The sequence below is a fragment of the Gorilla gorilla genome, chromosome 5 (assembly GCF_029281585.2).
Source record: "Gorilla gorilla gorilla isolate KB3781 chromosome 5, NHGRI_mGorGor1-v2.1_pri, whole genome shotgun sequence".
NCBI classification, from domain to species: domain Eukaryota; kingdom Metazoa; phylum Chordata; class Mammalia; order Primates; family Hominidae; genus Gorilla; species Gorilla gorilla.
Window position 1 is genome coordinate 73,925,994 of NC_073229.2, and position 25,510 is coordinate 73,951,503.

The 25,510-nt window shown below is 37.3% G+C and overlaps 1 protein-coding gene across 2 annotated transcripts in view; it reads right to left on the bottom strand.

Moving 5' to 3' along the window:
• Window positions 1–25,510, bottom strand: part of COL21A1 (collagen type XXI alpha 1 chain) — a 189,281-nt gene that overhangs the window by 84,542 nt on the left and 79,229 nt on the right. Inside the window, exons 6-10 of one of the 2 annotated variants that reach the window (XM_063707669.1) lie at window positions 24,919–25,092; window positions 23,703–23,780; window positions 21,638–21,646; window positions 21,247–21,330; window positions 13,548–13,610 (exon numbers count right to left, since the gene is read on the bottom strand). In XM_063707669.1, coding sequence (XP_063563739.1) covers window positions 13,548–13,610; window positions 21,247–21,330; window positions 21,638–21,646; window positions 23,703–23,780; window positions 24,919–25,092 — 408 coding nt within the window. Of the gene's footprint in view, window positions 1–13,547; window positions 13,611–21,246; window positions 21,348–21,637; window positions 21,647–23,702; window positions 23,781–24,918; window positions 25,093–25,510 lie in introns of those variants that run through there. The other variant, XM_063707667.1, reaches the window with a different exon arrangement.

Here is a 25,510-nt window from a genome sequence, read left to right on the forward strand (position 1 = left end):
ATGACTATACAATTTTTCTTTTTTTTTTTTTTTTTTTTTGAGACAGATTCTCACTCTGTCACTCAGACTGGAGTGCTGTGGTGCAATCTCGGCTCACTACAAGCTCTGCCTCCCGGGTTCACGCCATTCTCCTGCCTCAGCCTCCCTTGTAGTTGGGACTACAGGCATCCGCCATCACACCCAGCTAATTTTTTGTATTTTTAGTAGAGATGGGGTTTCACCATGTTAGCCAGGATGGTCTCAATATCCTGACCTCATGATCCGCCCTCCTCGGCCTCCCAAAGTGCTAGGATTACAGGCGTGAGCCACTGCACCCAGCCGACTATACAATTTTTTATCACCAACCATCACCCTTTCCTTCATACTCTATTCAGTTCTTCACAGAATATATTGTTATGATTTCTCCATGACTTCTCAGATTCAAACCTTTTTCTTGAGTGTCTTTGCCCAATCCTTAACCATTGCACTTCACCAGGAAACAATGAGTCTGATTATCAACCTCTCCATACTCCAGACAAAACAACGTACATTTTTCCAACCCATCATCTGTTCGCTAGACTAGCACTCTCTCCGTCACTAGATTATGAGCCCCCTTGAGATCAAAGACCAGGTTTAATTCATTTCTGTATTTTTGGCATTGAACACATTCTTTGGCACACTTCTGTTGATAGAACATTGGAATAATTTAAAGTCATCAACTCTATACATGAATGTGTAAAAAAAATCTCCTTCTCCAATGAATCATGTTATGTTTGTGCACCTTTCTGTAGAAAATGGAAACGTTTAGTAATCTCATGTTTCCTGTTCTCAGGATTACTCAAAAGTAAGAAGAAATTCAATCTACATGGAATTTGCTCAGCCCTGTATGTCTACTACTCTAGTTATCATTGAATCTCCTTCCCTCAACCACTTTGGAATCAGATAGGCCTGGAATTCACTCTCAGCTCTGTCACTGCTAGCAATGTACAAATCTAGAATTCACTTTCCTCCTTACAACTATTCTTTAATGTAGGTTCTAAATTATCTTTTTTCAGATGAGGAAACTAAGGCACAGAATTAAGTAACTTGCCCAAAGTTACATAGCTAGCAAGTTGATAGAGCCAGCGGGAACATCCTCTATCAGAAAGTGCTTTATGGTGGGTCAGATCTGATCATTGTAGATTGACTCAACTGATTCAAAGAAATCCATTTTGCAAGACTATTTTTAAATTATTTAGAATTCTGAGTGCCCAGAGGAAAGGAATGTTCATAAAATTCCTCAAAAGAAAGTTACCATGGAAATTGGCTATTGATCAAAATGGTTGATCATCTGCAAAGTTCACATTTAATGAATTGTTTTTCTTTTACAGTTTTTCAAAAGTTAAGCCAAATGTCATATCTGCCTTACTACTTTTTTAGGAAAATTAATCTTTCATAAAAGATCAAATGCTGCTGTGCTGTCTCTCCTCTTCGAAGAAGTTGATGTGGTATTTGTTATAGAGGACGCATTGCATTTTAACAGATTAAAACAACTTGGAGATGCCCTGTGTTCCCAGCTTACCTCTGACTCATAATGTGACCTCAGGCAGAGTCATCAATCCCCAAACCCTGGGAGGCAACACAGTTAAGTGGAAAGACGATGAATTTGAAATTGGAAAAGACCTTGCACTGAATTTTTGCCCTTCCTTTTACTTTCTATGAGATTTTGGCTAAGTCACTTTGCCTAGCAAAGACTTAGTTTCTTACCATAAACTGTTATTATTATCCACTTCACTTTTGAAAAGAAACAAATGGAGTCACAGGTGAAGATTCTGGCAGGTGTTAGGAACTCAATAAATGTGCGTTTCTTTCTTTTCTTCAGACTCAATGACTATTGTACAAGACCACAAGAATACTTCTGCAGAATGTTACTCCACAGCCTTATCAGCCACCATTAGTACATTGGGAATGGCAGGTCCAGTCATCATCTTTATGATTTAACTCTTTTCCAACTTATACAGATCTAATGCTAAACATGCAAACATGGCCTCAGTGTATTTTATAATGGCTGTCTTTGTTATATCTTTGGAGGAATTACAATATAGGAATAATAAGTGCTTCTCACAATTTGAGAATGTTGTGATATGTATATTTTTAAGGTTACAATTAGATGCATTCTTAAAGTACTAATTGCAGAAAGAAATTCAAATGTTGTTTTAGAAGCTACAGGAAACATGGTTAGTAACAAAATAAAGAAAACCAAACAACATCCAAGCTGGGGGAATCCTAGGGCAAAACACCAGAAGAAATAGAATGAAATTCAGAAAAACAAATTTTGGACTAAAAACCAGGAAAATAAAGCTTAAAAGGGGGAATATTACAACACAGAACAATTTCCAAGAGGAAAAAGAAATAAAACATTGGTTGACTCATAGCAGGGTCAACCTTAAAGAAAGGAAAATGCCTTAAAACAGGAAAAAATAAGCTTTTTATATACCTTATTGAGTTCTTATTTTTCAGAACACATGTTTCATGTCTCATTTTAGAACTGTAACTTTCCTATGATCTTTGAGTGGTTAATACTGTTCAACACGAATTTTGCCATTTTGCATTTATTAGCAGGTCCAAATATCCACCCTGCCCCCATCTGCAAGATTTCTGACAGTATTTAAGTCTTTTCCATGTTCACAGAAAACTTCTTTATAAATGAGTCACTTTTTTTTTTAGGGAAAAAAATATTCTCACTGCCAAATTGTAGGGTTGAAGGAAAGAATACAGAATCAATTTAATTTTCCTCCATGATTCATAGTTACAAAGCTTTAGGAAATATGTATAGCATTGAAATGGAAATTAAGGAAATAAAATCCCCAAATGTGCAAGGGTCACCAACTCTTCTGTGCTCAATTCTAATCATGTCATAAAATATTCTGCCAATCTAAATATACACATTTTTGCAAAGTAGTGAGGAGGGTAGAGATATTAGTTTCCTTGAAATACTCTAAACTTAAAAATAAGAATAAATTCCAAAGAAATAATTTTGGATGTCACCCTCCTTTTAAAAATGTAAGAATGTGATTTAAAGTTTATTCCATTAAATAATTTTCTTCAAAGATTTCCAAAATTCCAACAGATAGTCTTGGGTACACAGCCAACGTAACTAGGTAACCAAAACCAAGTGTGTATTTTTAATGTCCACTGTGGAATCTTCTAGTTGTTGTTGGCAGGCTTTATAGCTCTATGCAATTAAATTTCAAGAAAATTAATAAATCTCTGTCATTCTATGTATAACTAATATAGAAACTAGTTTGCTACCTAACCCAACTATTAGTCAAGTGGTTTATATGCTTTTACTGATTGCTTAGATTACTTCATTAATAAGTTCCATTAATATATGTAAAATTACACCTGAGCTAGGTGCTATGAAAGAACTACACTGCTATGGGAGGTGAAGGGCAAGCAGTTGGGAGTTTTTCTAAGAGACAAAGGAATACTAAAGAAAGCACAATGCCTAAGAGGAATTCCTCCAACATGCCATGCATCAGGAAAAGATATACCATATCCACAAAGCCAAAAGAGAGAGAATAAGGGGAAGCAGGCTGAAAAACATATCGGAATGGTAGACGAGGTTATCTGCACAGCTCGTGGGTCTTACAAAGGACTCAAAAACATTTCTACTTCAAATTAAAGAAAACTACATTAACTATAAATGAGATTTAGCCTAAATCTAATCCTTTCTCATATAGGAAAGGTAAATAGTGGATAGATAAATATAGAGCAACATCATCCAGTTTCCTATAATATTTCCCTTGAGCTAAGCACATAAATGAAAAACATTGCCTACCTTTGACAAATAATCTCTGCAGATAGAGCTAGGTCCTTAAATTCACAGAATTTAATTAAACTTTGGTAAACTGCCTTATTCCCTGAGTTAGGTTACACTTATACTAAGCTTATTTCAAAAGGAGAATGTGCAACTTTCTAAGGTAACTTAAACCATCTTTAGTAAATCTTACTTCCCAACATAAATCTCTAGTAATTGTGCTTTTCATACTCAAAGAGAGGCGATCAATAGCTAACTTCATTTCCTCTCTTGCTGTCCTGCTACATTTTTTCCATAGTACTTAACACCATCTGATGTTGTGTGTGTGCATTTATTACCTATTTCTCCCCAATAGAATGTGAGCTTCAAAATGACAAGGTTGGGGGTTGTTTTTTGCTTTTTTTTTTCTGTTTTGTTCATTGCTATATATCCTTAGCCTAGAAGAGTGCCAGGAATACAGTAAACACCCAGCAAGTATAGGTATATGGCTGAGTGAGGAACAGAATAAATAAGCAAACAAATCAATAATTACTGAGTTCAACCAGTTATCACCAACCGAGAACTCTAATAGTAGAAACAGCCCTACATTCACATGCACAAACTTATCTTTAAAATCATAGATGTTGGATGCATCAGTGACCAATTCTTTGAAGAATTTAATATACCAATAACATTGGTGTGTGTATATATATACATACATGTCTACACACATTATTATATATACTACCTATAATATATATCTAAGTAACCTATTTAAGAGACATGTGAGATAAACACGGAATAATCTACATATGATTTTCACAGAAGGAGAATGTTGAAGAAAAATGAATTAGCTGGTCAGGCTCATCTCATGGGTCCTACTTGTTTTACTAACCATTCAACCCCTGCCAAGATACTCCGCAAGCCTGAGAGCTAGTTTTCCTCCCTGTCCTCTTTTTCTCTAGCATCATTCTTGAATATCTGAAAATAGTATCTCTTGTTTGGATTATATGCAAAGTTCAGTAAACCCTCCCTCACAGGCTGTCTTCTGAGTTTTAAATGCTCCCAGTTATGCTCTTCTGAATGAATTCCAGTTCCTGCATGCCCCTCAAGTGTGGAGTCCTAAACCAAATCCAACACTCCAAGAGGCAGGACTGTCATTTCTTTCAATACAGTTGTCATATATCTACTAACTATGCTAAAAATTATATCAGCCTCTTAGGCAGCCACATTTCATACAGCGATGCCTTTTCACCAAGGTTAAAGCTTTCTCTAGGAAAGCCTTATGAAGGCATAGTTTTAAATAACTAAAAAAGCAATAAACTGCCCAAGTGTAGGATAGTTCATTTGTAGTAAATGGTTCATATTTTAGCTTATTAGTGAGACAAGAGACAGAGAGAGAGAGAGAGAAATACATAAAATAAATAAATAAATCTATTTGCCAAGGAGTTCAAACTGAGGTGAGAGTTCAGGTAGACTGTTCTATCTAGAATGTATTTCATATACTTTGTAAGTAAGCCATCGCTTGTAATTCTCTTCTCCAAGCTAAATAATAGCCATTTCCTTGGCCTTTAATCAGCTGTATCCCATTTTCCAATTCTTTAATCTTCATGGCATTCAGCCCCAAATTCCCAACAGCTCTTAAACTGTTGAGTCCACAACTGGCACCATGTTCAGTTAAGGGTCTGGAAAAAGGAAAGCATAATAAATAAGCTTATCTCATAGGCCTTACTTGTTTTTTTAATTACTCACCCTCAACAAGTGTACTCTGCAAGCCTAAGGGCTGCTTGTCCACCCCGTCCTCTTATTCTCTATCACCATTCTTGAATATTTCAAAGTAGCATCTCTTGTTTGGATTATACCTGAAGTTCAGTGAATCTTCCCTCACAGGCTGTCTTCTGAGTTCTGGCCCACTCCAAGTTATACACTTCCGAATGAATTCCAGTTCCTTCGTGTGCCTCAAGTATAGAGTTCTAAAGCAAATCTAACACTCCAGAAGCAGGGCTGTCATCTCTCTCAATACAGATGTTATGCATTTACAAACTATGCCAAAAAATTGCATCAGCCTTTTAGGCAGCCCTATTACATACATTAATCCCTTTTTCATCAAGCTTAAATAACATCTCAAAGACAAGTAAGACCCATACATTTATTCCAGTTGAATTTCACTGTAAATAGCTCATTTTCTAAGTTCCCCAAATCTTTTTGGATCTTCATGTTACCTCAAATGCAAAAATAAATTCCCAATGAAATCAAGACTTAGTAGGCATTAAAGATCATAATAAGATAAATTAACATACATGAGTAGCTAATGCTAAAGAAAAATAACACTTGAACTAATAAAAAGAAAACATTACATTCTGGGGAAATTTTACATTTCTAAAAATTAAAAACAAAATTATAGACCAGATTAGTAGTCAGAAGAAACATTTACACCATATATAGCAAAGAATTAATTCTCTTAATGCATAAGATCTTATTGGCCCATATGAAATATACCCTCACTCCTATAGAAAATAGGCAAAGGACAAGAAAAGATACTTCACAAGAAGACAACTCATCCTAAATGTCAGACTTCTATATTCATCTGCCTACCTAAAATTTCTACTTGAATGACTAACATATAAATTTAAACATTGCCAAAACCACAGTCCTGATTTTCCTCACCCAGTTCTATCTCCTCCATTCTCCCACAAATCCATAGTCTCCTTTGACTTCTCTCTTTCTCTCAAACCCATATCCAATAGATCAGCAAGTCCTGTTAGCTCTAACTTCAAAATATCCCCCAAATGTAAGCAGTTCTCTTCACCTCACCACTATCACTCTGACCCTAGCTGCCATCCTCTCACCCCTGGATTGTTACAAGAGCCTCCTGACTTCTCCTTCTGTGTTTGCGCTCATCTCCCTAAAATCTACTCTCAACCCAGAAGCCAAAGTAATTTCTTTTAAAAATAAGTTAAATCACATCGGTCTCCTACTCCAGTTACTCCATTGCTCACTCCAACTGAAAGCCAAACTCATAACAATGGTCTACGAACTCTATGCCATCTTCCCTTCCTTCTCCTTCCTCCATATCCAAATTGACTTCCTATTAACCTTCCCCCAACCAGTACTTTATATTTTTGTGGTTTCATCAGTCATGTAACTTTGAAATTCCCCACCTGTGATGACCTCATATTAAACCTCATATTTCTATGAGGTTTAATGCTCCATAGAAGGCTGCTCCTGTCTGCACCTCTAGTTCACTCAGTGGCACATTAAAGAGTTGGGGGAACTGGCTGGGTGTGGTGGCTCACGCCTGTAATCCCACTCTTTGGGAGGTCGAGGCGGGCGGATCACGAGGCCAGGAGATCGTGACCATCCTAGCTAACACGGTGAAACCCCGTCTCTACTAAAAATACAAAAAATTAGCAGGGCGTGGTGGCGGGCGCTTGTAGTCCCAGCTACTCGGGAGGCTGAGGCAGGAGAATGGCGTGAACCCGGGAGGCGGAGCTTGCAGTGAGCCGAGAGCGCGCCACTGCGCTCCAGCCTGGGCGACAGAGCGAGACTCCATCTCACACACACACACACACACACACACACACACACACACACACACACACACACACACACAGAGTAGGGGGAACTGAATCACGAACTGCGACCCAGTGACCAATCCACTCTTTTGTCTATTGGTAGCAGTGAGCTATCAGTTTTCCCAACTCACTTCCTGAGCCCACTAATATAGAAAATCATCTCTAGAATTTTACAGCTCAGTCTACTTCTCTCTTAGCCAATATGATGGTCTTCACGGAATCCTAGAATATCAGATTAGAGAGAACCTAGGCCTCATCTGGAACCATCTTCTCATTTTCCAAACAGAGAAACTGAGGCCCATAAAAGCAAAGCAGCCTATGTTCAGCAAAGAGTAAAACAACCCCAGATCTCTCTAATGATCAGCTTGGGCTTTTGCTTTAGTAAAGTACTTTACTTCATAAAGAGTAACTCGGCCGGGGGCAGTGGCTCACACCTGTAATCCCAGCTCTTTGGGAGGCCGAGGCGGGTGGATCACGAGGTCAGGAGATCAAGACCATCCTGGCTAACATGGTGAAACCCCGTCTCTACTAAAAATACTAAAAATTAGCCGGGCGTGGTGGCGGGCGCCTGTAGTCCCAGCTACTCGGGAGGCTGAGGCAGGAGAATGGCCTGAACCCAGGAGGCGGAGCTTGCAGTGAGCCGAGATCGCTCGGCTGCACTCCAGCCTGGGCGACAGAGCAAGACTCTGTCTCAAACAAAACAAAACAAACAAAAAAAGAGTAACTAATGATAACAGAAAACAGAAATGAGCACTGTAAAAATATAAACTCATAAGCTAGTGCTATTTCCACATATGGCCTTCTTTAACAAATCAATGTATAAATCTGTATAATGCCTTCAGTAGCTGTACTCCTCTGAATTACCTGGCAGGATATATAAATATTTCCCCTACCTCTTTTGTAATGTTAAAATTGTAAAGCAATAATATATTCAGACACTGTGATAATAGAGGTTATTTAACTGACAAAGAACTGAGAAAGAAATGGAAGGATCTGAAATAGCTCTTTAATTTTGGTTGAAGGCACTTTTCAATTATGAAAATTAGTATTTCTCCAGAGTGGAATAATTTCCTATTTAAAGTTTCAGTTGGCTTGGCCTGGTTATAATGTGTGAAAGAGATTCAAATTGCTTATTGAGGGGGGTTGCACAGAAACAAGTCCAAACAAAGCAGAATTCCCTTCAAATTGTTCCTTCCAAGTTTCCTTGGTCCAGATGGCTCCAATAGCCAGCCAGAGGCCCCACCCACACCTTCCCACTCCCACTGGGTGCTGGCCTTGAACACATACTAATGACCCTCAGCTGTTTTGGCTCCCAGGCTTGCTTGTTCTTCCTGCCTGACCACCCAACGTCACATCCCCTACAGAGGAAAAGAAATATGGGGGAAGTAGGGAGACACTGTGGGGAGGGGCTGGATATTTAAGAAAAAGTCATACCTTTGGGAAGACAGGATTTGGGCTGATGTATCAGTTTCCTACTGCTGCTATAACAAATTAACCCAAACACAGCGGCTTAAAACAACACCAATTCATTACCTTACAGTTTCAGTGGTCAGAAGTCTGAAAGGAATCTTAGATACAATTAAGGTACCAGCCAGACTGCATTCTTTCTGGAGGCTCTAGAGGAGCTTCCCTTTTCTAGCTTCTAGAGGCTGCCATTGTTCCTGGGCTCACGATTACCTCACTGTGCTCTCTGCTTCCATCACAGACTCTCTTTCTCTGACTCTGACACTGCTGCCTCCCTTTTATAAAGAATTTTGTGTTTATATCTGGCTGCCCAGATAATCCAGGACAATCTCCCATCTCAAGATCATTAAATTAATGATATCTGCAAAGTTCCTTTTGCATGTAAAGTAACACATTTACAGGTCTTAAAGATTAGGATGTGGACATCTTTGAGGGACCATTATTCTTCCTACCACAGTTGTGTTTTTCTTTGAGACTACTATCAGATACTACCATAGTTATCTATATATAAAATCATACACACAGACACCAAAACACATACATGTACTAAATGAGATGAGGCAATAAATAAGTCTATTATAACTTAGTCAGAGTCACAGAGTAATATCCATGAGTATTATATCAGGCTAACAATAATTCACCTCCAGTGCTTCATGCATGGGAAGATTTTTTTTTTAAACAAAGAAAACCAAGAGCTGATAGCCTGTGGAAGGCCTGCTCAGCACTCACTTCCAAACATTACCCAGGATTTTTTATCACTAAAAAGAAGACCTAAATAATTTAGCAGTGCTGTCTGGGAGCTCTGTGTCATTATTAGGCATGAGCAGATGACATCAGTGTGTGAACTGCATTGGCTCTGGAGTCAGTACAGCACTTCAGCTGCCAGTCACAGAAAAAGTAGGTCCCAGGAAAGGGGTCTGCAGGCTAAGGAGGCTCACATTTATAAAACTCAGCTCACCCAGTGTAATTAGGGCGAAACTCACATAGGACCTCAGGGAAGTATCTTCAGTGAGGTTAAAGAATTGCAGTGAGGAAATGCAATAAAGTCATATGACATCTTAAGTAAAAGTGAGAAAGGAATGGGTTATAAGGGAAATTATAAGGCAAATGTTGGCATATAATGGGGGTTGAAGATAAATACAAAAGAGGAGAGGTTAGGTTTGGAGTCTATTCCTTCAATTCAATTTCATTCAAATAGAAGCTGTCTTATGATAATTCCCTCAATTAAATTCCCCCAAAATAGCCTACTTAGCTATTTCAGTGCTATCGGCTTGACTTCTGTCTCATATAAAGATTTAATTGCCCACACTCTCCATCCAGGCCAACCTCTACTTTTCTAACTAGAATCAATGCCCTCCAACCTGCCTATGGATTTTCCTCCTGAAAATATCCCCTAGCTTCCAAACTTTCATTTTTTTCTTTTGCCTCATTTTCATCATTATAAAAACATGCTACAATATCTCCCATTTTTTAAAAACCCTGCCTTTAAAACATTGCCCCAATTCTACTGCTCTGGGTCTCTGCTTCCTTTTCTATCTCTCAGAAAAAAAAAAAAATCTATATTCACTGTCACCATTTTTCTTATCTCCCTCTCTGTGCTTAATTCATTTCAATCTGTTGTTTGTATTACCCTCCCTGAAATCCTACTCATCAAGGTCCTCAAATACTCTCGTACAGCAAATCCATGGTCTAGTCTAGGCTTCATTCTTCTGGATCTCTTGACAACAATAACACACCTAATAGGATGACACTCCCCTGGTATTCCTCCCATCTCACTGATAAGTCCTTCCCAAATTCCTGGGCTGGACCCACTTTCTCTTTTTCACCTGTAAGAGAGCCCTGTGTCAGTCCCCTGCCAGCTTCTCTTCTCTATTTATTTGTATTAACTTCCTAAGTGATCTCATCCACTCTTATGGTTTTGCGTACATCTGCATGAAAATAAGTCCCAACTGGCCACCTCCAACCTGTCCAAAAATATAGTCCCAATTCCCCCCTGCTATGGTTTGGATGCTTGCCCCCTTGAAAATTCACATTGAGATTTAATTGCTATTGTAACAGTAATAATATGTGCAGCTTTAAGAGGTAGTTAGGTCATGGAGACACTTATTGTGGGAGTGGGTTAGTTACCAAGGGAGTGAATTCTTGATAAAAAGGATGACTGACCCCCTTGTTCTCCTGCTCACTCCCACTCCACTACCTCTCACTCACACTCTCATCTTCTGATAATTTCTGCCAAGACCTTGCCAAATACTAGTGTCATGCTCTTGGACTTCCCAGCCTGCAGAATCATGAGCCAAATAAACCTTTCTTTATAAATTACTTAGTCTGTGGCATTCTGTTATGCAACAGAAAATGGACTAAGATATGTCTATAAAACTTCTGTCTCCCCCAGTCTTGCCCAGTACAGTAAATGGCACCACAATTCACCCAGTTGCTCAAGCTATACTCCTTTGATTCTTCTTTGATTCCTCTCTTCCTTTCATATCCTATATCTAAATTTGCTAGCTATTCTAGTCAGCTTTCCATTAAGAATAACCCAGAATCTGACTACTTCTCCATTCTCCCACCATATCACCCTAGTACAAACTACTCTTACCACTCACAATCATGAAACAACCTCCTGCATAGTCTCCTTTCTTCTACTCTTGCCCCCGTATAATCTACTCTCCAAATAGCATTTATATTTATCCTTGTAAATCATAAAACAGATCAAATCACTGTCTTTCTCAAAGTCCCTAAGTAGATTGCCCTCACACCCTGAATCCCTGTGTGTCAGCTGAAAAAATGCTGCCCCAACAACCACACAACATCGCCTTAGCTGTCTGCATTTCCAGGTGGCTACCACTTTTGTTTACCCCTTCAGCCTCCCTACTTTTTAAGAAAAAAAAAATTTCCCCAAGTTTGCTTTCTTTTTTCTTTTTTGAGTTCAGGGGTACATGTGCAGGTTTGTTACATAGGTAAACTTGTGTCATGGGGATTTGTTGCACAGATAATTTCATCACCCAGGTATTAAGCCTAGTACCCATTAGTTATTATTCCTGACCCTCTCCCCCCTCCCACCTTCCACCTTCCAATAAGCTCCAGTGTGTGTTGTTCTCCTCTATGCGTCCATATGTTTTCATGATTTAGCTCCCAGTGATAAGTGAGAAGATGCAATATCTCATTTTCTGTGTTAGTTTGCTAAGGATAATTAACCTCCCTTTTTGGATAGTCTTTCTCTAGAGAGGTTTACCTGTTTATCCATCCTCTTCCCATGCAGCACATTTCCCTAGTATAAAAAGCCTCAGCACATTACTACGTCTTCAAAATCTGGCTAGTTGTGGGTTTTTTTGTTTGTTTGTTTGTTTGTTTTATTTTTTGTTTTTTAATTTCTTAGGAAATCTCTCTCAGGAACTTAAGCAACTCTTTCATCCTCATGGTTAAGGTATTGATGATTTCACATTATATCTATGGTTCTTTCATTCCTTGAACAATTTTGATTCACAATGTAAACATTTCCACTCTTTCATAGTAAGAATTAATGCCTCATGATAAAGAAAATCTCAGGAAATGCTTCATTTTGGTGACAATTATAATTTGACATTCAAACATTCAAAAGCTAATTCCTTTTCATTTTATTTTGAGACAGAGTTTTGTGCTGTCACCCAGGCTGGCATGATCTCAGCTCATGTAGCCTCCGCCTCTCGTGGTCAAGTGATTCTTGTGCCTCAGCCTCTTAAGTAGCTGGGATTATAGGTGTGTGCCACCACACCCAGCTAATTTTTGTATTTCTTTTTTTTTAATAGAGATGGGGTTTCACCAAGTTGGCCAGGCTGGTCTCAAACTCCTGGTCTCAAGTGACCCACCCACCTAAGCCTTGTGAATTGCTGGGATTATAGGCATGAGCCACCATGCCCAGCCAAAAGCTAATTCTTAATGTTTACTCTTATAAACATGCTGATAGTGACTTAACGGTAAATATTTGCCTAAAGTGCTTTAAAGTTGATTTATGTTCCCTTTACATCTCTAAGTTTCCTTGAGCCTTAGAGGATATTGTATTTTTTAGTCAAACTATAAATATATCCCAGTGTATACATTATTAGGAAAATAACATTACCTTTAAAAGTGTTTTTAATTTGAAAGCTTCCACAGATGTGCAGAGAAAAGACAATAGAATTTCTAAAACCAGCCCTTCATGATACTGAGAACTCACTGGACAATATTTTCTTTGCAGCAAAGATGTATGCAATTTTGAAGTAAGATAACTAAAAGCTGACTAGAACACTAACTCTCTTCACAAGCTGGCCTTAACATTCTCTTCAACTTGACTAAACTCAGGCAGCTTTCTTCCTGACTGTGGATCCCTGACCTCCCTTTTCCTTAGAGCATTTGCTTTAGAGGACTTAAAATTGTAAATTCCTTCTCTGCTCCTTTGAAATGTAAATACTCTAAAAAGCTACTTGTCAATTTTATAACCCAGAAATGTCTTTCTCAAGGACCTGAGAGCCACCCCTTTTTAATGTAATCATCAAGGAAGATAGTGTCCCCACTATCCCTCCCATCTAAAGTCCTCTACTACTTTTCCATTAACTTGTCCTAGTGCTCACACACCCTAGCTCCTTTCGTTCCAACAGAGTTGAGTTCAGTCTCTCCTTCCTAAGGCAGCAGTCATGAATAAAGCTTTCCTTGTCTATTTAGCTTTGCTCAGCAAAATTTTACTTTGACACTGTAATCCCAGATATACCGGAGATGACTAAGCTTTCAGTACTCACAGGCTTACCATCTTGACCAGGTTGTCCAGGGTAGCCAGGGTTCCCAGGCAGTCCAGGGTCACCCTAAGCAGGAAGCAAACAAACTTTTGAGTACAAAACAACCAGCCACATTGGTGCAGTCAGAATCAATAAAAGTTCAAAAGGGGGGAGGGATAGCATTGGGAGATATACCTAATGCTAGATGACGAGTTAGTGGGTGCAGCGCACCAGCACGGCACATGTATACATATGTAACTAACCTGCACAATGTGCACATGTACCCTAAAACTTAAAGTATAATAAAAAATAAATAAATAAAAAAAAAAAGTTCAAAACCAATTCCATTATTTGAGGCTTTTTGTATGTTAAAAACAAAAGTAAAAAAAAAGCCATATTTTAAATGCTTACTTAATAAATAATGCATTTTATTATATTGAACTTTCAATGATTTATTTAGGTGACCACACCAAGTATAACTATAGCAAGTAAAGTATTTTTCACTGATGCAAAATATGCACATTTATGGTAGGATACATTTTTAGAATTCTGAACGAACTGTAAACTGTCATAGCAAAACAAATATGGTCTCCATGATAGCAATATTTGACTCATAAGACTTTTTTTTTTTTCTTTTTGAGATGGAGTCTTGCTCTGTCACCCAGGCTGCAGTGCAGTGATGCGATCTCGGCTCACTGCAACCTCCACCTTCTGGGTTAAAGAGGTTCTCCTGTCTCAGCCTCTCGAGTCGCTGGGACTACAGGCATGTGCCACCACATTCAACTAATTTTTATATTTTTAGTAGAGATGGGGTTTCACCATGTTTGCCAGTCTGGTCTTGAACTCCTGACTTCAAGTGATCTGTCTGCCTCAGCCTTCCAAACTGCTAGGTGAGCCACTGCACCCAGCCTATAGACTTAATTATCTCGTATAGGTTCTACATATATAGATATCGATGTCCTATAATACAACTTAACTCATATTTATTTTAAAAATAGTCTGTAGACCATGTGATCTCTCATGTAGAATTCAAGTTTAAAGCTGCATGACTATCATTTCTTTCAATCCTGTAAGTGTGTTGCTGTGTTACTCTGTCTATACTTGCAATCTCAGATTAACATAATATTACTATGAGAGCAAGGCCCAGGCCAAACAACTCTATTCCAAGTCCCATAATTCTTGAATACATGTAATATTTAAATGAAGAAAAAAACCTTTATCCTCAAAAACCTAAGATCTTTAAAGAACACTGTTTAATACCACATGGCAATGAGCTCAGTCACACTCTATGGAACTCTTGCGTGTTGCCCAATGGCCAGTACTGACCATTCAGATGGTCACCATCCATGTAAAAAAAACATGAAAGCAATACTTCTTGTGAGGTGAGGGTGTTTTATAATTTAATACTAAAAAAAAACTAAAAAATATCGTAGGTATCTATCTCTGAATTTGTGAAGTCTAAATGGAGCATCCTGCTGAAAAATATGAAGTCACTGCCATAAGTATCAGGGTGTTCCTATATAGATGCACATGATTTCTATTAATTCTTCACTTGTGGGTTTTTTCTTTTTTTTTTTTCTTTTTTTTTTTTCGATGGGGTCTTGCTTTGTCACCCAGACTGGAGTGCAGTGGTGTGATCACAGCTCACTGTAGCTTCAACCTCCAAGGCTCAAGTGATCCTTCCACCTCAGCCTCCCAAGTAGCTGAGGTTACAGGTACAAGCCATCATGCCCAGCTAATTTTCATATTTTTTGTAGAGGTGGGGTCTCATATGTTGCCCAGACTGGTCTTGAACTCCTGGGCTCAAGTGATCCTCCTTCCTCAACCTCCCAAAGTGGTGGTATTACAGGTGTGAACTACTGAGCCTGATCTCTTTACTATTTTTTATCAAGAAATCATTCACATAGAAATCAGTCACCTACCCTGTGATTAAGGGTACTATTACAGAGCCAAATTTCATGGAAATACTACTTCAGACTCCTGGCTAGGGAAATTTGTTCCTGAAACAACAGGAAAAAAATGGAAAGAACTAAGTGAACTCTAATAAGGAACCAATAAAGCAGGGATGAGCTGTTCACTTAGCAGCTGCCCCCCAAGAGGCTTAGCTTGAGGAAAGGCTTGAGAAGAAGGGAAATGTCATTTTTAAAAGACAGAAAGAAGAGCTGTAAATCCAAGGGGGGAAAATAATGCTGAACCATGTAATGTCTCGCTGAATAAATGTAATTTGTAATTCTAATCCAAGGACTTGCAGTGGTGGCTGGGCATTAGGAAACAATTTTTTGTGTCTCTAGGGAGTTAGAATTTCTCTCTTATTTTGAGAAGGTGCGCATTAATCTCCAGCCTCCCTGCCATCCTTCCTTATCCATGTGCTGATTGGACTTGCTGCCTTTCAAGAAATTCCATGTTTTTCTTTTCCCTGGAATAAATTTTCCTCTTTTTCCACTCTAGAGTTAATAAGAGAAAATTATCCTCACTGCAACTTTCTTACTCCATTTTTTCCTGGTGTCTTTTTCTACTGAAATGCTATGAGAGCCCTTAAATCACTTATTCATAACTAGTGTTTTCTCAAAGTTTTCCCTTGGTTAGTCTTCATTTATCACTTGGATTGAGACTGTAGCAAAGTCTGAATTACATTTTTTTTTTTTTTTTTGAGACGGAGTCTTGCTCTGTCACCCAGGCTGGAGTGCAATAGCATGATCTTGGCTCACCGCAACCTCCACCCCACAGGTTCAAGTGATTCTCCTGCCTCACCCTCCCAAGTAGCTGGGATTACAGGCATGCGCCACCATGCTCAGCTAATTTTTATAATTTTAGTAGAGACAGGGTTTCGCCATGTTGGCCAGGCTGGTCTTGAACTCCTGACCTCATGATCCATCCACCTCTGTCTCCCAAAGTGTTGGGATTACAGGTGTAAGCCACCATGCCTGGCCTTACTTTTTTTTTTTTTTTTTTTTGGTACAATGCTGGGTATCAAGTAGAGATTCAATAACTACTTTTTGTCTGATATGCTTCAAATACAATCTGTCATTGACCCACTCATTTGTAGAATATCAATTATCAGCAAAACCTAAGATATCAAAAGGATTTGACAGGGTTTAATCTCTATCATCATCAGGCTGAAATAAAAATTTGGCACGGAAAAGGGACTTGTGCTTTTTATGCTGCATACAATTATAAAAAAGATATATAATAATAATGTTTTCAGTTAATCAAAATTAAGTTCCCAAATGAAAAAATTACCCACAAGATAAATCCAATGTGACTTCATAAAGACTGGTCAACAGTCTTTATGACACTGGTCAACAGCCCCAAGAAGAAAATAATTTCTTGTAGGTTCTGCTATTGCTGTTAGATTTTACTGGTTATTTTGACTATTGCTGTCACTAAGTTATTCGCAAAAACTCAGGTAGGTTTGGTATTGTTCCTATAAAACTGGAAGAATAAAGTAAAATCCTAATTAATTTAGCTGACTGGAGAGAAAGCCAATTTTATTACTGTTAATAAAAGCTGACATTCAACCTTTATTGACTGTTATGTGCTAAGCACTGGTCCAACAGATTTGCATATATTGAGTTACCGAATTCTTGTAATAATCCTATGAAGCAGATACTTTTATTATTCCCATTTTCTATGTAGGAAAACTGAGGGCCAGGAAAGTTAGGTAAGTTGCCTGAGGTCACACAGCAGTGACAGAGATGGGATTCAAACCCAACCAGTTCAGCTCCAGGGTCCAAGCTCCTAAACACTACCATTCCTGTCCACAATGATACACTGATCAGAACAAGACTGAAGAATGCTAGAAAATTTAATATGGAAAAAAAAATTCCCCAATACATTAAATTAGACACACGACTTATTATTATAAAACTGTGACTAAATTCCCAATCCACCTTATTCTAATTTAGTTGAAACATTTGTACATTTTGAGTTTTCAAAAATATGTACTCAGCTGAAAAGCAGTATCTATTTATGTTTGTTTGAATTTGTGCCACAGGATTTTTAAGTTGTTGACAGGAGTGGAAATGTCATGGACTAAACTAAAACATCTCTGAATATGGTCTCTTAAGTAATATAAATATAAATAAAGTAAGAAAAAGTTATGCTTATAAAAATAAGCTAATATTTTAAGTTGTTCATCCAAGGCAAAACTTTGGAATAATTCATATAGGTCCAAATACGACGTTTGTAAGCCTTCATTTCAAAAACCTTACGCCTTCGTGCTACCCCTCTGGTCTCCACAAGAGCATCTGACCTAAGACCTATTCCATTCTCCAAAATCAACCTCTTTCCTCCCTCAGAACCCAAGTACCACTCCCTGAATCTAGAAGGACTCTACTCAGTCTGAAAAATTTTAACATAAAAATGTAAATGCCCTTGGCCTTTGAAATTTTCCAAAGGCTTTTGTGTTTAGACAGAGGGTACCTTGATAGTCCCAATGAATCTCTAATTGGCAAAATTACTAGGGTGTAACAAAGGGTATCAACAGAGATATGGCTATAGTAAAATGGTATCTCGGAGCAAAGAAGTTATTAAAAAATTGTCCTAACCTAAAAAAGACAAAAATGTCTTCTTTCCACTTCTGACCTAATACATCTAACATTTCAGATTAGAGCAAATGTAGGAGTTTGTTACCACAACTGTTCCTCTGGCTACTGAAGCAGGGGAAGAAGCTGTCATTTGCATACACGGGTCATTTGAAAGGAAGTTATCTGCAAGCTGGGGTTGACCTGGATCTTTCTCGCAGGACAGAAGCGCGTTCCATATAGGTTAAATGGGGGGGAGGGGTGGATCTTATTGTTTTGACAATTTCACAATTCCTTTAACAAAAATTATTACTGTTAAGCACTGTGCCAGACTGGAGTGCCAGAGGAGAATTTTCTTTTTATTAACCTTTATTGTGAACAAAACAAGGGCTTGCATATACAAATGATTCCAACGGATTCATTAATCATTCCCTATGTTTGTCATTAGGGATAAAAAATAAGCTATTCTTCCAGGAGATCACAGTCTAGTGACAGATAATTTTTTGATGCCTGATAAAGAGTTACAATGACAATGATAAGTCTAAGTGTGGTGTACCTTGTCATTTTGACCTGGTTTTGCAATAGTGTTGTCATATTTTCCAGAAATCTAAAGAACTTTAAAAAAATAACTATCTTAGAATCAGCACTTCCCCATTTATCAACACAAAAATTTCTCCTCTGTTTCAGTCTCGACCCCACACTCATCTCCTAAAACTCTATTTCTGGTTAATAGAAAAGCTAGATCTGTTCTTTACAGGTCACTCAATTTGATGGACTTCTGCAAACCTTTCCAGAAAGCATATAATAAAAATGGCCAATAAGCCTCAGTGGAACCTAAAGTAAACTTGTCTCCTCTGTTTTAATTCAGGTTCTGTTGAACTAATTAAAACCCTATCAACTTTCAAAGCCAGAAAAGAAGTGCAACTTAGAGTGTTGCTAGGGATTCTGTTTTTTACATACAGGTCCATGTTCTGGGTAAGGAACCACTTCCAGGATAAAGAGCCCTAAATGGATGGAAGAGTGTGTGTGTGTTCCTGTCCTCCCGCCAGATTTTCTGAAGAAAATGGAAAGCAGATCAAAAAGGCACGCCAACTTGAAGATTGGTGGAAAACTGCAATTTCACTTAGAGTAGTAGGTGGCAATAGGGCTAGATTATGACTAAGAAAAGAAAATGAAAATGAGAAACACATGAAACTTGGAAATATTAAAAAATTAGAGGCTTCATCAGATAAGACAATGGGTGTGCTAAAAATTTAGTGTAGAAAGTACATGAGTAAAAATAGGTGACACTACAAGACATCTATTGGACCACAAATGACAATCAGAAAACAGCAGAGGCTTCAGGTGCCTCCCAAAAGTGAACAGCCCCTTGGAGACCCTGGAGATGGTAGAGGTGGCTTGAACCTCACTGAGAGTCAGAAAAGCACTCTAGGCTTTGATGGGTCAGACAGCATGGGTCTCTAATTTCTACATTATATCTCATGCAGGTCAAATTACTTTTATGTATAATATTCCAAGGTGAATAAATTATGTGAATATATATATTTTTAAAAGAATCTACTGGTAGGACACACCAAGGTGTCTTCCAGGTTATATTCTCCCAGGAGAATTTTATAAGTATTTCTCCTTTATGTCAAGGCATCTAAAATAATAGACGGTTACTTTAAAGATGATTTGAATTAACTCTTCTAAATGCTATCTAAAAATAATTCACAATAATACATTGATTATCATGTATGGCATTCAAATTTAAAGCCAGACACAGATTTACTTTGAATGACAGATCAAATGTATACTTCTTAAATTCCATATCTTTCTTTATTTTAATGGTTAGGCCCGAAAATGAATAGAGAAACATACACAAAAGATAGAAAGAATTAAATTATCTTGGGCCAGCAGAAAAATCAGAAAATTCGCTAATCAGAAAATTCAGTCTAAATGAACATTACGATTCATATTTAACAAAAATGATTATGGTCGCTTCAAGTAAGAGGTGATCAATACACATAAACATTATCTTTTTGCTTAGGGAAACATACTTGCTTTCAAGTTACACATTATTTTATTTAGGTGATATTTTAATATAATGTTAAGTAAACAAGATTTATATATCATGGACAAACCGCTACACTTCTTAGTGTCTTACTTAGGCTGTGTCTAAGTGATGCCACAAGAAGCACAACTTACTTAAAAATTTAGCCATTTGCTGGGCGCGGTGGCTCACGCCTGTAATCCCAGCACTTTGGGAGGTGGATGCGGGCGGATCACGAGGTCAAGAGATCGACACTATCCTTGCCAACATGGTGAAACCCCGTCTCTACTAAAATACAAAAAATTAGCCAGGCGCAGTGGCGATCGCCTGTAATCCTAGCTACTCGGGAGGCTGAGGCAGGGAAATCGCTTGAACCCGGGAGGCGGAGCTTGCAGTGAGCCGAGATTGCGCCACTGCACTCCAGCTGGCGATAGAGCAAGGCTCCGTCTCAAAAAAAAAAAAAAAATTTAGTCATTAATATTAAATTGCATAGAAAAATATTCAGAACATATTATGTATAAAACAACCAGTTATAAAGTAGTACGCACACAATGGCTCCGATCATATAAAAATGTATATGTACATTTGTATACAAATCAATATGTAAATGTAACTGGAACAAGCGCATATATAGAAATATGGAAATGACTAAAAGAATATACTCCCCAAAAGTACATGATTAAGTGAAATAAATGTATGTGGCTCTATTTTTGAACTAGACATCAAACTCACAATAATAAAATCAATTTGAAATTTCTTACTTCATTTTTTCCATCCAAAAATTATTTTGACAAATTAAGAACTGAGACATTTAAGAATTCAGACCATGTCTTCACAAATGCCCTTTCTTCATTTTTTACCAGATTGTAAGGAAGTATTGTTCTTGGGATCTACCAGCAGTATTTGGGGAAAAAAACCAACCAAACAAATAATACTGTCTCAGTTTAATGTGGATGACAGATACAGTTTTGGGTTCAAAAGGTATCCTAATCTAGGCTAGAATACACTTGTTTTTCTAGAAAAAAAAATGACTAAAACTGAGGTTTTAAACTCTATAAGAAATCAGATAGAAATTTCTCAACAGGATCAATGGTGATTAGGAATTGTATGGTTTACCCAGCTCTTGTTTGTGTGTTTTAACAAAAACAGCAAGTTAGGTGTTACTCACTTTGGGGCCTTGAAGTCCTGGTTTTCCTGGAGGACAAATACAGGGAGCTGGAGTTGAACCTACATCACTGGGACCATTAAGGCACTATAAAGACAAAAATGGAAACAGACAACAAGCATGGAAAGACATATAGGTACATGCACACGTATGTTTATGCATTTATAAATTTGTGTAAAATGGCAAAAATATCTCACATTCACTTTCAAATTTTATCTAGCCCAACCCAATAGGAAATTCCAAATCACAAAAATCTATAAATATTAAATACATTGAAGTTACATAAAAATGGGTTCCATTTGTCTAATATACATACTTACAGTTGTTGGAAAAGAGCTAAGTGGTCCCACAATACAAATATTACCTTAAGGGGAACAACAGTATCCAAGCCTACCTCTCCATTCTGAAAGAAAAACAACAAATGTGTTTTAAAATGTTTTTAATAAAATTTATAAATTATCAGCCTAATTTACAGATATTTCACCATCCAGATTAGAGATATATGAAGTATGAAAACCAACAAAAACCAAAATATTTCCCTGCATTTATCCTAAAAAGTCACCTATCTATACATGTTACTACTCCATTCATATAGGAGAATACAGAAAGGATATATATTTTTAAGGTGAGTAGAAGAAGAAAATTAAAACACCAGAGCTGCTTGATATAATAGCCATGCAAGATTAAAAAATACCTCCAGATGAGATTTATATGCTGTCTTGAAATTTTAGGAAATCATTTAAGAACCAGAAAAAAAATGTTGAAACACATCTGAGGAAGTCACAAACTGCATGCATTAAAATCTTGCACTTTAGGAGAGCTTCTCCTAAACATACAATTTTAAAAGGACAATCATCTTTCCAATCAATAAAAATTAGTTCAAAAATGAGAAGGTTGGATTGAAGGTGCAAAAGGCAAACGGGCCACAGAAAGTCACATCTGAGAGTAAGGAAGGAGACATTAAAACATAAAGTGGAAGGGAGAATTCAAAATCAGCTATCTAAAGCTGTGCTTCATCATACAGAAGGATAATGGTAATCATCATATGTCAATGCAGAGACATCAATAAATGAAGTATGCACAATGAATTCTCAAATGCCATAGCTTATTAACACTTTTAAAACAGATTTATATTTCAAGTTATAAATATCTAAAACTATAGTGCTTAAACAGTTATTTATCTAGAAAACCCAGAATAAATCCTTTCTAGAAAACTCTGTTTGATTACAGATCTTTTAAATGTACTGTTCTGTGTCTTCAAGGTTTTAGAACATGTGAATCCATACGTTATTCCATTTGATGGGAAAAAAGAAGATGATGACAACATAACTACACACATTTTAAAAACTATGGTTGACTCAAATATCACTGGGAATTTACATTCTCAAAAAGTTGTACAACATTCTACCATATTTCCACTGGCAGTAATACACCAATATTTTGCCCAGGGGAAAGGGGATTGATTACACACACACACACACACACACACACACACACACTCCATGCGATGCTATAACATTTTAGCTCATAATCTTTTTCCTCCTAACACATTAATGAAAATAGCTAAATAAATAGAAACACTGCTTATATTCTAGAACTATAATAAATTTTTACTTAAATATCAACAACAAGAAAAGTATCTATTCATTATTACACTGATACTTTGAGAAAAAGTGTCAGTGAAAAGGAAAAATAATTATTTCTTGCTCTTCAGAACTGTGCTGTTTGGGGTGTTCTGTCCACATGTTTAATGTACATTATTATATTGTTATGTTATATTATACATGATTATATTAAGTATAATAATGTATTTCACACACTGACATTCAAAGCATCCTACATTTTTCTGGAGCAGGTCTCATCTTGCTTTACCTGAGCACTGGAATAGTCATAGTCATAGACGACGGGGAAAAACATTACTGACAGGGCGTGGTGGCTCAAGCTTGTAATCCCAGCACTTTAGAGGGCTTAGGCCGGCAAATCACCTGCGGTCAGGAGTTCGAGACCAGCCTGGCCAACATGGTGAAACCCTGTCTCTACTAAAACTACAAACATTAGCTGGGTGTGGTGGCGGGCATCTGTAATCCCAGCTACTCTGGAGGCTGAGGCAGGAGAATTTCCTGAACCCAGACACGGAGGTTGCAGTGACCCGAGATCGCGCCACTGCACTCCAGCCTGGGCGACAAGAGTGAGACTCCAAATCAAAAAAAAAAACAAAACACAACAAGAAAACATTTCCTTGTGGTCTTTCATTCACGCTTGCACAGTGACACATAACAATTTCATTTCAATTATAACCTCAAAATATGTTTTGCTTCATGTAACTTCACTTCCACTCACATTAAAAGATAAAATTAAGTCTACATATTAAATTAATACTCAGATAGTATCTGCTTTTTATTTATTGCTTTGAAAGTACTAAAGCAACATCTGGGGAAAAAACAATCCCTCCTACTTACAAATCCAGGAATCTCACATGCTGTCTCCCGGTTGTTCTGTTCTGGGTCACAGTAGATTCGCAACTTTTGGACATCAAACTAAGAACATAAACCCAGTAGAATTAAAGTTGAGGCACAAGCTAATTGTTTTATAAGAGCAACTCAGATACATAGAAACATCCACTATGGTTAGTAATTGTGTAAGGTTTACATCACAGCATTTAGCTAAAACAATGAAAATACAAAATTTTAATACTTTACACTATAAAGATGTGATGCAACATAACTACTAAAGAAAAATTCCCTAGAACCAAGAGCAAATCGATTTTCTTCCAGAACTCAGTGAGGCTTTTTTAGTACTCCTGTATTAAAAGCTAATCTAAAGAGCATTTTGTCAGACACTTAAAAGTTTTCCCAGGTTTTCTGTGTTTATCTTAAATCTCCACAACATTCCTGACGGTATAGGGTGGACTCAAGAAGCCATCTTTGGTCTTCGCTATTTAGTTGCTGGCATGGAGTGTTGTGTGATTAGTAGGCCCGGCACCTGTTAATGTTTAAATATTTACTACAATTTGACATGTAGCATTAATTCATAGAGACCACATGTGTAAACATGTATATGAAAATGACAGACTCTTCCTTTAATAGAAACAGTGCAGGAGGGACATACCTTTTCAAATAAAGGGTTTTTCTAGAAATGGCATTTACAGACACATTTCTCCATCCAAATACAGATACTCCAGTTTAAGGAGGTATCAAAAAGTCAAAACAAAACTTTTGTAGGTATAATTTGAACATACCACAATTGCTTTATTTTTAAGGAACAGTTTTGTTTGTGAAGAACCCTGACATGAATTAATCTAATTTTATCCTTGCAGCAGCAGACATTTTTATAGCCCCAATTACAGATGAAACTATATTTTCTTTTCCAAATTTATTACTTAAACTATGTTTCTCTTGGGAAACATGAAATTAATGTTTCCTAGAAATGTAGAATTCTATCCTGAACCCAGGGGAACGTTTTTCTAAATATTCTTATGAAATAGATTAAGTCCAATTCTGCATTTTAATACATATACATACGCATAATTTCACTAATGAACTGACCACATTTTGGTGAACAACTTAAGGGAATTCATAATTACGTTAAATATGATCAAATGTGGTGAAAACGATTACAAAGGACAGCAAAAGTTTCATTCTATATAATTCAAAGAGTAAATCATTATTTATCTACCTGAACAGTTTCTTCTTTTCCAGAATATTTTCCAATTTGGGTTTGCCCATTGATTAAGATCCCTAAAACTGGATGTAAGGGCTTGTTTTCAATTTGTTGGTCATCAATATACAAAGTTACATCTTGCTCTGTTACTAAGAGACGAATTTGGTGCCAGCCTTCATCAAACAATGTCTACAAAAAGAAAGTGTGGAAGATTCATAAATAAAGCCCCTAACAATATTTTATTTTCTTTGTTCTTACTCCCTTGTTCCTAACCATTGCTGAGAAACTTCATCCCACACAGACTGACTGTATTATACATTAATTCACCCTGATCCAAGGTGGACCTCATATGCTATCCACCAATTATTTCATTAATCTTTATCTGAGTTCCTATTACATATTTCAAAGAAACTGTCAAACAACTTACTAAAGCAACTACCTCAAAATCATAAATGAGTTTAATAATCTCTAAATCCAAATGGCTTCCCTCCTTCCTCATCTCGTTTATTTCATTGCAACTTTGGGCCCCATAACTAATCAGTCTTCCTTGATAATCTCACTCAACTTCTGGAATTCAAACAATCTTGATCATTTTCATTTCTTCCTC